We start from the raw sequence: 14,910 nt of genomic DNA, 5'->3' as shown, positions 1-14,910 counted from the left end.
CCTAACGCAGCCCTTCTGTGAACTCTAAATACCAGCGGTATTTAAAAGGTGCGGGGGAAAAAAAAACAGCGTTAGCTACGCGGGTCGTTACCGACAAAACTCTAAATCTAGCCGATAGACAATAAAAATGTCATAATTTTACTACCAACCTTAAACAGTTCAAACAGCATGTGGAATAGATGAGATGGCACATACACAACTTGAAGGGGTCTGCCTGGGGCTTTGGCTAAATAAAAAAGCAAAAAAACAAATTAAATATTTGTATAAAACCAATTTTATAAGCCATTGTTTATTAGCTATTAAGGTAAAGTTGATGTCCAAGTTTAAAATGAATCTAAAACACAAACAAAGCCAAGCTATGTCATGCTGTCAATACACATTTAAAATAGCAAAGTCTTATCTTTTAATAATGTATTTGTCTAAATGAACATTCAGTTGTTGGTCTGTTGTGCTTGCAACACAAGAGCATAAAAACAGATTTCTAGATGTGCGATATCTGAAAGGATAAAGACAGAACTGCAGAGCTGGTGTTTAGCACAAATGTTTATTTCTATTGGGAAACATATCTAGAATTCAAATGGAATGCCTGAATTTGGTATGGAAACCCACCCTTGCTGCCATGCTTTTAAATACAACACAATATTACAAACTACTTACAAACACTAATGGAACAATATGATTCCCCCCTCCTTTAATGTGTTTTGAGTGACCTATTTTACCTGTTGGAGTTTTAAACTGTTTACAAATAGTTCATAAGCATTTATTTTGTAATTGGTTTCTCATAAGATTGACCTTTATGTGAAGGATACAGATAGAAATTCACTGCTTTTGGCTTCCAGTTTTCACCCCAAATCAATATTGGATAGCTTACCTATTAGCCAATTTTTAAGGATCAATAGAATTGTCTCTGATGAGGGACAGATAAATTCCTTGATAGAGGCTTAATCCTTATTGATAGTGCCAGAATAAGGATTAAGATGACCAAGAGAGCTGCAAGCTCTGAACCACCTTCATGTGTCTTTACCCTAGGTTTAATTTAGTCACTCAGCAGATGAAACAATCAATATACATGTATTGGGACACTATCTATCTTCAAAACCCGCCCTCTGATTGGATATAGGAGAGGAAAAAGTCTGAAGGACCTTCTGGTTCGAACTGACCCTATTCGAAGTTATGACGTCAGGCGTTGGGACATTAACCCAGGCTGCCATAGATCAGATGGATGTATAAACTGTATATAGGCTTACAACAAAGTATACAATATGGATTTGATACTTTCCCTTTTAGGATTTCAAACTGCAGCCATCCCACAGTCTCTCCAGGAATCTGTGCAAGTCGATTAGGTGTATCAGATGGAGGCGCAGGTTTACTCGTATCCCTCTTGTCCTCTCCTATTTCTGGGTACAAAGGGATTCGTGCTGAGGTATCAAACAGTTGCACCAAATAAAGGTGTAATATACTCACAGTATATATTGCAGACTACCGGCTCCTTCCCAATGCTCAAAAGAAACGATTTCACAGATATTGTCATAAAAAAGGTTTCTTTATTTTAGCCCAACGCGTTTCAACGGTCCCAGCTGTCTTTCTCAAGAGCAATAAAATTGTGTAATCATAAAAAGTGCTTTACAAACCAAAGCATACCTTTCCGCTATACAGGCGGTCTTTTAATACATGGTTAATGTTGCTAACTGGTTCCTCATTGGTGGAGAGCAGGTTTACACTCGTTACAAAATAAAACAAAATAACTTTCCTAAAACAACATAAAAACATTTTAATTAAACTTTAGATATATAATAAGATGCCTTGGTTTTCTATCTTCATTCTTTTTTTTCGGAGAAATCGTATTTTCGTCGGTTTAAGTTCCCTTTCAGGTAGTGTGTTGCTTTAAGTTCTCTCTCAGGTCCGATCAAGTTACGGAGACCACGAGGTTAAACGTATCCAATGAAACCAGAGTTCTATTGTCTTATGGCTGCAAGCGCCATTGCAATAGTGGATAAAAGAAAACAGAGATGTTACATACTTGGAAAAATGAAAAGAGCAAAAGTTTACCATGCCCAGAAAACAAATATATGTACAATGCACTATCAGATTTTTTAAAAGTCGAGCAAATACATTATCAGATTTTTCCTGAATTAAAGTCGACAAATTGCCAAGTAAATAGCTTTTGTTGTGTTCAGTCATTATTATAATTAAGCGCCATATAATGTAATTTGGTAAAACACCCGGTAAGTAACTTGTGTTGTGTTAAATACAACATAGCAAATAGAAATGATTGAACTGTTATTATTATCGGCTTTAACTTCCGTATACATAAACTAACAGGAATTGTTTTACTGAATCATTGTTGCAAAAAAGAGCAACTTTTTCATACCGGAGAGAATACAAATCACGTGACTAGATTTAACCAATCCATGGTTGTTATTATAGGCTCAAGCTGCCGTGTATATAGGTGCAAAATTCAAATATTAAAATGACCACATAATCAAGGTTTAAACCCAATGCTATTATCATTATGTATTGCTTACAAAATTATTGTTATAGAATAATTAAAGGTTATTTTGGTCGGCTGCAACTGCCGTTTAAGTATACAAAGCTATTATCTTTGTGAATTAATACACATGAATGTTGTCTTCTCAAAGGAAGTTAAATTTTCATGATTTTTTGGTATATCCCATTAAACCTGGATTTTTATTCTATAATAGTTTTTCTACAAAAGCATCATTAGTGAAATTAAAGTCAATTTTTGAGAATCCGCAGAAATTGCAGTACTGTAGATGACTATGATCAACAATCTGGGATATTGAAAGAAAGGTTCATACAGAAGGGATGTAACCACAAAACTTTAGAACAGGAAAGAAATGAGGTCAGAAATAAAGAGAGATCAACCCTATTGGAAGATAATAAAAAAGAACATACCTCTAAGCATAATTTTCCTAAATTTGTTACCACATACAACATAGAACATCACACAATTAAAAAAATAATAGAAAAACACTGGCACATTATAAAAGATGAGGAATATTTAGGACCTTTGGTTCCTACAAAACCCACAGTTATATATAGAAAGGGACAACATTTGAAACAAAAATTAGCAACATCACTGGTAAAAGGTATAGCTCCTACAAAACCACTTAAAATAAGCAATATGACTGGTTTCTTTACTTGTGGGAAATGTAAGGGATGCAACTACACCAGGAGAACACATAAAACATTTGAGTCTACAGTTACAGGGAAAAGGTTTGAAATAAAGGAATTTATTACATGTAAAAGTAAAAATGTTATATATTTGTTGCAATGTGGTTGCAAGATCCAGTACTTAGGACAAACGTCCAGATTTCTCAAGACTAGAATTATGGAACATCAGAATAAAATAGAAAAAAAACATGACGATCATGGAGTGCCACTACATTGCAACAACTGTAAACTTTTCACAAAAGAATCCCTTTTCTGGATAGGAATAGAAAAAGTTGAACTACACTGGAGGGGAGGGAACCTAGCGAAACAACTGGATCAAAGAGAATTAAAATGGATACACACATTAAAAACATATGCCCAATGGGGTTTAAACAAAGATACAAAGATTGCAGCCTTTGTGTAATAACTATTAATGGCTATATCTGAAAATAAAATATCTAAAATACTTGCTAGGAATAACAATCATAATTTCACTAATGATGCTTTTGTGGAAAAACTATTATAGAATAAAAATCCAAGTTTAATGGGATATACCAAAAAATCATGAAAATGTAACTTCCTTTGAGAAGACAACATTCATGTGTATTAATTCACAAAGATAATAGCTTTGTATACTTATACGGCAGTTTCAGACGACCAAAATAACCTTTAATTATTCTAGAACAATAATTTTTTAAGCAATACATAATGATAATAGCATTGGGTTTAAAACCTTGATTATGTGGTCACTGTAATATTTGAATTTTGCACCTATATAAATGGCAGCTTGAGCCTATAATAACAACCATGGATTGGTTAAATCTAGTCACGTGATTTGTATTCTCTCCGGTATGAAAAAGTTGCTCTTTTTTGCAACAATGATTCAGTAAAACAATTCCTGTTAGTTTATGTATATGGAAGTTAAAGCCGATAATAATAACAGTTCAATCATTTCTATTTGCTATGTTGTATTTAACACAACACAAGTTACTTACCGGGTGTTTTACCAAATTACAATATATGGCGCTTAATTATAATAATGACTGAACACAACAAAAGCTATTTACTTGGCAATTTGTCGACTTTAATTCAGGAAAAATCTGATAATGTATTTGCTCAACTTTTAAAAAATCTGATAATGTATTGTACATATATTTGTTTTCTGGGCATGGTAAACTTTTGGTAAACTTTTGCTCTTTTCATTTTTAACATCTCTGTTTTCTTTTATCCACTATTGCAATGGCGCTTGCAGCCATAAGACAATAGAACTCTGGTTTCATTGGATCCGTTTAACCTCGTGGTCTCTGTAACTTGATGGGACCTGAGAGAGAACTTAAAGCAACACACTACCTGAAAGGGAACTTAAACCGGCGAAAATACGATTTCTCCGAAAAAAAGAATGAAGATAGAAAACCAAGGTATCTTATTATATATCTAAAGTTTAATTAAAATGTTTTTATGTTGTTTTAGGAAAGTTATTTTGTTTTATTTTGTAACAAGTGTAAACCTGCTCTCCCCCAATGGGGAACCAGGTAGCGACATCAACCATGTATTAAAAGACCGCCTGTATAGCGGAAAGGTATGCTTTGGTTTGTAAAGCACTTTTTATGATTTCACAATTTTATTGCTCTTGATAAAGACGGCTGGGACCGTCGAAACGCGTTGGGCTAAAATAAAGAAACCTTTTTTATGACAATATCTGTGAAATCGTTTCTTTTGAGCACTGGCAAGGAGCCAGTAGTCTGCAATATATACTGTGAGTATATTACACCTTTATTTGGTGCAACTGTTTGATACCTCAGCACGAATCCCTTTGTACCCAGAAATAGGAGAGGACAAGAGGGATACGAGTAAACCTGCGCCTCCATCTGATACACCGGATTTATAAACTGCAACAGCCTTATTGTGGGCAATTCGTTCAATCACCCTAGGAGGGGCAAAAGGATCTATTTGAAGCATATATTAACCTGTTCTTCACAGATGGTGGTCTACATTATTAAATGCCCATGTGGCCTTACCTATGTAGGCAAAATGGAGTGCCCCCTGAAGGACAGAATGGCCAATCACCGGTCAAGAATAAGACAAGTCCTGAAGAAAGGAAAGAGTGACCAGCCGGTGGCATTGCATTTTTTGCAAGAGAAACATACGGTCGCTGACCTTCGCTGTATGCCTATAGATCAAGTCAACAGACCCCCCCAGAAGTGGGGATGTGAATAAATTACTATTAATAAGAGAGATTGAGTGGATTTATAAGTTGCAAACTATGGCACCCTGGGGTCTCAATAAGCAAGTCTGGCTCTCATGTTTTTTGGATGAAAGATAATTTAGTTGCTGTTTGTTTTTGTTTTCTCTGATTGCATTAACTATGTGCTTAAGTTTTATCTTAGATCATATCTCTTGGTCATCTTACTCAAATCAGTTGTCATGACGACGGATCGTTTTTTATTGTTTTATTTTTGGATGATCTATGCGTAGAATATGTAGCACAATGATGCGATTTAGCCCTCCTGATGTTACTTTTGAAGTAGGAATTTGCTTTCAGTACTTTTATCTAAACTTTAGTTAAGTAGTTTTTTTGTTAATTTTGTGATGATGTTATCACAGGAAGTTGGTGCCTGTTGTTCCTGTTTGGTGATTTTCAGATGAGAAGTGTGTATAGATCCCTATGTGGAATACTATTTAAGGTAGGTGTTTAAGATTGTGTTGTATCCTTGATAAAGGTCCCAGGTGGAGGACCGATACGCTGGATGTTTTTAGGTGTGAAGTGTACCACAATACGTGAATAAAGTGGTAACATCCTTATTGAAGAAATCGGGTGCAAGTTATTTCTTTGGAGTGTATATATATATATAAAATAAATAGAACATATTCTGCTATGTGAAGAACATTGGAATGTGAAATATTCCTAATTCATGTCAGGTGTAGAGCACTTGAATAAACGTGATCGGGTTAGTGAGTGAGTATGGGTGTTAGAAATTCCCTCCATTGAAGTCTATGGGTAATATGTTAACACAATTGCAATATTCTAAGTTCAACTTTTACTTTCAACTCATAATACAAGCGCAACATGACGTGCTTAGTCTAGCGATGAAGCGGGATTGTTAAATAGCGCTCCACTCGTAATCTAGCCCTTAATGAGCACACCACCCAGCTGATTTTACTGACCACCTGGATAAAATTTAAGCCAATATTATTATTTTTTTATTTTCAATTTTTTGGGCACAAATTATTATTAAATAAAATTATATTAAATTATGCAATTAATTTGTACTTCGGATGGCATTTATAAATAACAGAAAATTTTATAATATAATATATCTGAGATTTATTACATGAATTAATAAGCTACCCCCTATGCATGTAGCAAATACTTTACCATTGAATTCTTCTATTTTCAGCTCAGGTGCAGCCAAATAGAATTGTTCACACAGCATCTTAGCCGTTTCATACGCATCTGTCAAACAAATATATCGATATGGTGGTTTGTTCTTAATATGACGTGCCCTTGGGCTATTGTATTATTAATAGTACAAAATAATGTGATAAAAAAGATATGCGTCTCTTACCTTTCACAACTTCTGGTACATTGCAGGTAGGATCAATACTACCTATATGTTTAGGATGCGCAGGATTTCTGTCTCCCCCAAAGAGAAGTGCTTAAATGTAAAACAAAGTATCTGTGATAAATCACTCTATTTAAAAAAACAAAATTAAAATACAAGACTAATAATGCAACAAAAGAGATGCACCTTGGTTTATAAAAATATATGTTTTTCTCTGCAGCTGCACAGCAGAAAGAATAGTTGGACTACACCAAGATTTTATTTAATCATTCATTTCTTTATTTATTGTGGCTACTGTAAATAGGTAACACCATAAACAAATAAAATGAAACAAAATAAAAAAACACACATGACAATTTTCTGGGAACAAGGAGGCTTAAAGGTACAGAAAAGTCAAAATTAAACTTTAATGATTCAGATAGACCATACCATTTTAAACAACTTTCAAATGTAATATTAATTCAGTATTAGTCCAAATTCTTCACCTTAGATTAAAAGTCAATCCCCAGATTGGGCATCCCCAATAACATAAAAAACAAAATTTATGTTTACCTGATAAATTTCTTTCTTTTGCGATGTACCGAGTCCAAGGATTCATCCTAACTTGTGGGATATTGTCCTTCCTGACAGGAAGTAGCAAAGAGAGCACCACAGCAGAGCTGTCCATATAGCTTCCCCCTTAACTCCACCCCCCAGTCATTCGGCCGAAGGCCAAGGAAGAAAAGGAGAAACTATAAAGGTGCAGAGGTGACTGAAGTTTACATAAAAAAATACTATCTGTCTTGAATAGACAGGGCGGGCCGTGGACTCGGTACATCGCAAAAGAAAGAAATTTATCAGGTAAGCATAAATTTTGTTTTCTTTTGCATGATGTACTGAGTCCACGGATTCATCCTAACTTGTGGGATACCAATACCAAAGCTTTAGGACACGGATGAAGGGAGGGACAAGACAGGAACCTAAACGGAAGGCACCACTGCTTGCAAAACCTCCGAAGAAGCAAAAGTATCAAATTTATAAAATTTTGAAAAGGCATGAAGCGACGACCAAGTCGCAGCCTTACAAATCTGTTCAACAGAAGCATCATTTTTAAAAGCCCATGTGGAAGCTACCGCTCTAGTAGAATGAGCTGTAATCCTTCAGGAGGCTGCTGTCCAGCAGTCTCATAAACCAAACGGATGATGCTTTTCAGCCAAAAGGAAAGAGAAGTCGCCGTAGCCTTTTGACCCCTACGCTTTCCAGAATAGACAACAAACAAAAAAGATGTTTGACGAAAATCTTTGGTTGCCTGCAAATAAAATTTCAAAGCACGAACCACGTCCAAGTTGTGCAACAGACGTTCCTTCTTACAAGAAGGATTAGGACACAGAGAAGGAACAACAATTTTTTGATTGACATTCCTGTTTGTAACAACCTTAGGTAGGAACCCAGGCTTGGTATGCAAAACCACCTTATCAGCATGGAACACAACATAAGGAGAGTCACATTGTAATGCAGATAGTTCAGAAACTCTTCGAGCTGAAGAGATAGCAACTAGGAACAAAACTTTCCAAGATAAAGCTTAATATCTATGGAATGCATGGTTTCAAACGGAACCCCCTGAAGAACTCTAAGAACTAAATTTAGACTCCATGGCGGAGCAATAGGTTTAAACACAGGCTTAATTCTAACTAAAGCCTGAACGTCTGGAACATCTGCCAGACGCTTGTGCAACAAAATAGACAGAGCAGATATCTGTCCCGTTAGGGAACTAGCTGATAATCCTTTCTCCAATCCCTCTTGGAGAAAAGACAAAATCCTAGGAATCCGGATTTTACTCCAGGAGAAGCCTTTGGATTCGCACCAAAAAAGATATTTACGTCATATCTTATGATAAATTTTCCTGGTAACAGGCTTTCGAGCCTGAATCAAGGTATTTATGACTGACTCAGAGAAACCCCGCTTTGATAGAATCAAGCGTTCTATCTCCAAGCAGTCATTTGCAGAGAAATTAGATTTGGATGCTTGAATGGACCTTGAATCAGAAGTTCCTGTCTCAATGGCAGAGACCATGGTGGAAGGGATGACATGTCCACCAGGTCTGCATACCAAATCCTGCGTGGCCACGCAGGTGCTATCAAAATCACAGATGCTCTCTCCTGTTTGATTCTGGCAATCAGACGTGGAAGGAGAGGGAAAGGTGGAAACACATAAGCCAGGTTGAACGACCAGGGTACTGCTAGAGCATCTATCAGTACAGCCTGAGGATCCCTTGACCTGGAGCCGTAACGAGGAAGTTTGGCGTTCTGACAAGACGCCATCAGATCCAACTCTGGTGTGCCCCATAGCCGAACCAGCTGAGCAAACACCTCCGGATGGAGTTCCCACTCCCCGGATGAAAAGTCTGATGACTTAGAAAATCTGCCTCCCAGTTCTCTACACCTGGGATATAGATCGCTGACAGATGGCAAGAGTGAGCCTCTGTCCATTGGATTATCCTTGAGACCTCTATCATCACTAAGGAACTCTTTGTTCCACCCTGATGATTGATATAAGCCACAGTCGTGATGTTGTCCGACTGAAACCTGATGAATCTGGCTGAAGCCAGCTTAGGCCATGCCTGGAGAGCATTGAATATCGCTCTTAATTCCAGAATATTTATCGGTAGGAGAGCCTCCTCCCGAGTCCACAAACCCTGAGCTTTCAGGGAATTCCAGACTGCACCCCAGCCCAGAAGACTGGCGTCTGTCGTCACTATAACCCATTCTGGCCTGCGGAAACACATTCCCTAGGACAGATGATCCTGTGACAACCACCAAAGAAGAGAGTCTCTGGTCTCTTGATCCAGATTTATCTGAGGAGATAAATCCACATAATCCCCATTCCACTGATTGAGCATGCATAGTTGCAGTGGTCTGAGATGCAAGCGAGCAAACGGAACTATGTCCATTGCCGCTACCATTAGTCCGATTACCTCCATACACTGAGCCACTGACGGCCGAGAAATGGAATGAAGAGCTCGGCAGGTGGACAAAATCTTTGATTTCCTGACCTCTATCAGAAATATTTTCATGTCCACCGAGTCTATCAGAGTCCCTAGAAATGAAACTCTTGTGAGGGGGGAAAGAGAACTCTTTTTTACATTCACTTTCCACCCGTGAGACCTTAGAAAGGCCAACACTAAGTCCGTGTGAGACTTGGCTAGTTGGAAGGACGACGCTTGAATTAGAATGTCGTCTAGATAAGACGCCACTGCTATGCCCCGTGGCCTTAGAACTGCCAGAAGGGACCCTAGCACCTTCCTGAAGATTCGTGGCGCCATGGCCAACCCGAAAGGAAGAGCCACAAACTGACAATGCTTGTCCAGAAAGGCCAACCTGAGGAACTGGTGATGATCTTTGTGGATAGGAATGTGCAGATATGTATCCTTTAAGTCCACGGTGGTCATATATTGACCCTCCTGGATCAATGGTAAGATAGTCCGAATGGTCTCCATCTTGTAAAGATGGAACTCTTAGGAATTGGTTTAGGATCTTGAGATCCAGAATTGGTCTGAAGGTTCCCTCCTTTTTGGGAACTATAAACAGATTGGAGTAGAACCCCTGCCCCTGTTCTGCTTTTGGAACTGGGCAGATCACTCCCATGGTAAAAAGGTCTTCTACACAGCGTAAGAACGCCTCTCTTTTTGTCAGGGTTTACAGACAAATGAGAAAGATGGAACCTCCCCCTTGGAGGGGAATCCTTGAAATCTAGAAGGTATCCCTGGGTTACAATTTCTACTGCCCAGGAATCCTGAACGTCTCTTGCCCAGGCCTGAGCAAAGAGAGAGAGTCTGCCCCCTACTAGATCCAGTCCCGGATTGGGGGCTACCCCTTCATGCTGACTTAGTGGCAGCAGCAGGCTTTATGGCCTGTTTACCCTTGTTCTAAGCCTGATTAGGTCTCCAAGTTGGCTTGGATTGAGCAAAGTTCCCCTCTTGCCTTGCAGCAGGGGAAGAGGTAGAGGGACCACTCTTGAAGTTTCGAAAGGAACGAAAATGATTTTGTTTGGTCCTTGTCTTATTTGACTTATCCTGAGGGAGGGTATGACCCTTCCCTCCAGTAATGTCTGAAATGATCTAGAAATAGCTCCCTCCACCTTAGGGACCGTCTGCCATGAGTCCTTTATGGTGTCAGAAATGGGAAACATTTTCTTAAAAACAGGAGGGGGAGAGAACGGAATACCTGGTTTATCCCACTCCTTAGTAACAATGTCCGAAATCCTCTTAGGGACCGGAAACACATCAGTGTAAACAGGAACCTCTAAATATTTGTCCATTTTACACAATTTCTCTGGAACTACAATAGGGTCACAATCATCCAGAGTATCTAAAACCTCCCTGAGCAATAAGCGGAGGTGCTCTAGCTTAAATTTAAATGCCGTCATATCTGAATCTGTCTGAGAGAACATCTTTCCTGAATCAGAAATCTCTCCCTCAGACAGCAAATCCCTCATCCCTACCTCAGAACATTGTGAGGGAATATTGGATACGGCAACTAAAGCATCAGAAGGCTCAGCATTTGTTCTTAACCCAGAGCTACTGCACTTCCCTTGCAACTCTGGCAGTTTAGATAAAACCTCTGTGAGGGTAGTATTCATAACTGAAGCCATATCTTGCAAGGTGAAAGAATTAGACGCACTAGAAGTACTCGGCGTCGCTTGTGCGGGCGTTACTGGTTGTGACACTTGGGGAGAACTAGATGGCAAAACCTGATTTCCTTCTGTCTGAGAATCATCTAATGCCAAACTTTTATAAGTCAAAATATGCTGTTTGCAATTTATAGACATATCAGTACAAGTGGGACACATTCTAAGAGGGGGTTTAACAATGGCTTCTAAACAAATTGAACAATGAGTTTCCTCAGTGTCAGACATGTTTAACAGACTAGTAATAAAGCAAGCAAGCTTGGAAAACACTTTATTTAATGAAAAAAACACAATTTGCAAAAACGGTACTGTGCCTTTAAGAGAAAAAAAGGCATACACAAACTGCAAAACAGGTTAAAATTGCTTCAATTGTTCTGAAATTTTAACAGTGTACCTACTAAGCTTTAGAAGGATTGCACCACAAGTTAATAAGCAATAAACCCCCAAATGAAAAAACCGGATTGAAATAGGTCTAAAACCGGTTAAAACCCCTGTTAGCACCTTGCCACAGCTCTGCTGTGGCCCTACCTGCCCTTAAGAAGCAATAATATGGGGTTTAAAGCTTCAATTAGTCCCTCAAAAGACTCTCAGGACCTCAGGAGAAGTTGCTTGCTGCATGTAAATGTAGGCCACGCCCACCTCACTCAATGTTGCTGGGGCCTACACAAAACTAACAAACCCTGCCTGAAAGCCATGTGAGTTATAAATAACCCCAAAGAACCCTCAAGCAAATGTCCCATAAAACAGAAAACGTTACTCCCAGACACAAAAACGTTTGTCCCAAATTCACATAACAAACTGAGTGCCCACAAAAAATTAACCCTTTATGCAAGCTAGTAAAAACCTCTGATAACACTAGGATTACTGCTTACCCTTCCCCTAATGGGGATACTGTCAGCATTTCTGAGTTAACACATTCTCTGCAGAAAAAATGACTGAACATACCTTATTGCTGTATAGCAAGAAACCGTTCCTCACACTGAAGTTTTCCTGTACTCCTCAGCTTCTGTGGGAACAGCAGTGGACCTTAGTTACAAATGCTAAGATCATCATCCTCCAGGCAGAAATCTTCATCTATGTCCTGCCTGAGAGTAAATAGTACAACACCGGTACCATTTAAAAATAACAAACACGTGATTGAAGATAAAATAAAACTAACAGTTTAACACCTCTTCTCTTTACTCTTCCTGCTTAGAGCCAGCAAAGGAGAATGACTGGGGGTGGAGTTAAGGGGGGAGCTATATGAACAGCTCTGCTGTGGTGCTCTCTTTGCTACTTCCTGTCAGGAAGGACACTATCCCACAAGTTAGGATGAATCCGTGGACTCGGTACATCATGCAAAAGAAACAACAACAAAAGCAGAAAGCATTGTAATTATTCAGGTAATACATAAATATGAAACTGCAATTTCTTGGTCAGACTTATAATAAAGACTCTTTATAAATATAATAACCAATTTCTTGGTCAAATAAACAACAAACAGTCTGTACATAAATCCAAACCAGCTCTTAAGGGTTAAACGAATGTTCCTGGTCTCACAAAGTATATCTCCTGAGTAGCTACTATATCTGGCACATACACAACTAAGTTTGTATGAACACCATGCATCCACTCCACCAACAAGAGCTTTTTGCTATGCTTGTAAAGTAATCAGTAAGGTAATCTGCTAATCATTCTGAAGACATCACTCAGAATCTTTAACCTTAGCTGATGAATTTACAAGCCTGATTATGTATGATGATGTGCAAATGACTTCTAAAGTAGTTTCATGATCATCAAATTACTCCAGAACGGTCTCTAATTTAATCCTGTTTGTTTTGGGATTGGGATTGTTCCTTCCTCACACAGAACACTTTTTTCCTACGCTCCCTAAGCACCTGTATTACATGCATATAGCCATCTGCTCCTATTTGGTGGCCATGCACCACTGGCTGCAATAGTACTACCTGTGCAGAGTATGCTGCACACAGCAATGAAGCAAACAGGTTTCTCTCTACATTATCAGATATTACAATTCCTGCACAGCCTGGGTTACCTTGACAACAAACTAGTCTCTGCAGTGAGGGCAGCTGACACTTACATTACTTACACTGCTCCCTGACAAGTTGTCTTAGCTGCCTAAAGTAAGTTGCCTCAATTATGCTAAAGTAAAACAGAGAACTGCTGCCTTCTATGGTGCACAAAACATACTGTGCACAGCTAGTACTGTCACAGACAGTGGTGCCTGGTAGTTGAATAGGTGGCGCTATACCTATAATATATGTACTACAGCTGGTAAGGGAGTGTAGAAGAATATTCAGCTGTATGAAGAAGGACCAGTACTATAGTATCATACAGTTCATGACAGGAATTGATGGCACAGGCAAGTTCACTCTCAATTTACAACTTAAGCTGCAAAAAAAAGTAATACACATATATTGCAAAAAATACTATTTAAGTTATTTTTTTTTTTTCAAATATTGCACTTTGTTTTCTGACAATTAAAAAAAAAAGTTTCCAATTTACTTCTATTATAAAAAAAAAATGTTTTTATTTTTTTTATTAGTATCCTTTGTTGAAAGGCTGGTGGATGGGCTCACATGTCTGGAGCACTATTTTGCAGCTGTTTTGTAAGGCTACATTTAACAATCAGCTAGATTACGAGTATTTTGCACTATATGGAAATTAACGACTGCCACAAAAGTGGTGTTAATTCACCTCCCTATAGCACTGCTATTACAAGTTTGTAAAAAGCAGGCTTGTGCGGGCGATATGGTGGCGTTGAGCTCCATACTGCACCGAAATACAAGCGCTGCTTTGACATGCTTGTGCACGATTTCCCCATAGACATCAATGGTGAGAGCCGGCAAAAAAGATGCCTAACACCTTCGATCACAGAAACAAAAGCTCCGTAACGCAGCCCCATTGATGTCTATGGGGAAAGAAAAAGTTATGTTTAAACACCGTAACATAAAAACCATGTCTAAACACCTCTAAAATGCTGCCCCTAACATCGCAGCCACCTACATTTCAGTTATTAACCCCTAATCTGCTGCCCCTAACATCGCCGCCACCTACATTACAGTTATTAACCCCTAATCTGCCACATCTAACATTGCCGCCACCTAAATACACTTATTAACCCCTAATCTGCTGCCCCCAATGTCGCTGGCACTATACTAAAGTTATTAACCCTTAAACCTCTGGCCTCCCACATCACTAACACTACATAAATATATTAACCCCTACACCTAACCCTAACTTAACCCTAAGCATAAGTCTAACCCTAACCGTAACACCCCCTAACTTAAATATAATTAAAATAAATCTAAATTAACCTTACAATTATTACCTAAATAATTCCTGTTTAAAACTTAATACATACTTACCTATAAAAAACCTAAGCTAGCTACAAAATAACTAATAGTTATATTGTAGCTATCTTAGGTTTTATTTTTATTTCACAGTTAAGTTTGCATTTATTTTAACTAGGTAGACTAGTTAGTAAACAGTTATTAACTATTTACTA

The 14,910-nt window shown here is 38.3% G+C and overlaps 1 protein-coding gene across 1 annotated transcript in view; it reads right to left on the bottom strand.

Moving 5' to 3' along the window:
* The window catches only part of PDK3 (pyruvate dehydrogenase kinase 3), a 301,385-nt gene that overhangs the window by 79,553 nt on the left and 206,922 nt on the right, over positions 1-14,910 (bottom strand). The window contains exons 5-7 of the mRNA XM_053706421.1: positions 6,741-6,830; positions 6,551-6,628; positions 150-226 (exon numbers count right to left, since the gene is read on the bottom strand). Of these exons, the coding sequence (XP_053562396.1) occupies positions 150-226; positions 6,551-6,628; positions 6,741-6,830 (245 nt within the window). The remainder of the gene's footprint in view (positions 1-149; positions 227-6,550; positions 6,629-6,740; positions 6,831-14,910) is intronic.

This window comes from Bombina bombina, chromosome 3 (genome assembly GCF_027579735.1).
Source record: "Bombina bombina isolate aBomBom1 chromosome 3, aBomBom1.pri, whole genome shotgun sequence".
Lineage (NCBI taxonomy): Eukaryota > Metazoa > Chordata > Amphibia > Anura > Bombinatoridae > Bombina > Bombina bombina.
This window is presented reverse-complemented; position numbering and strand designations above follow the sequence as displayed.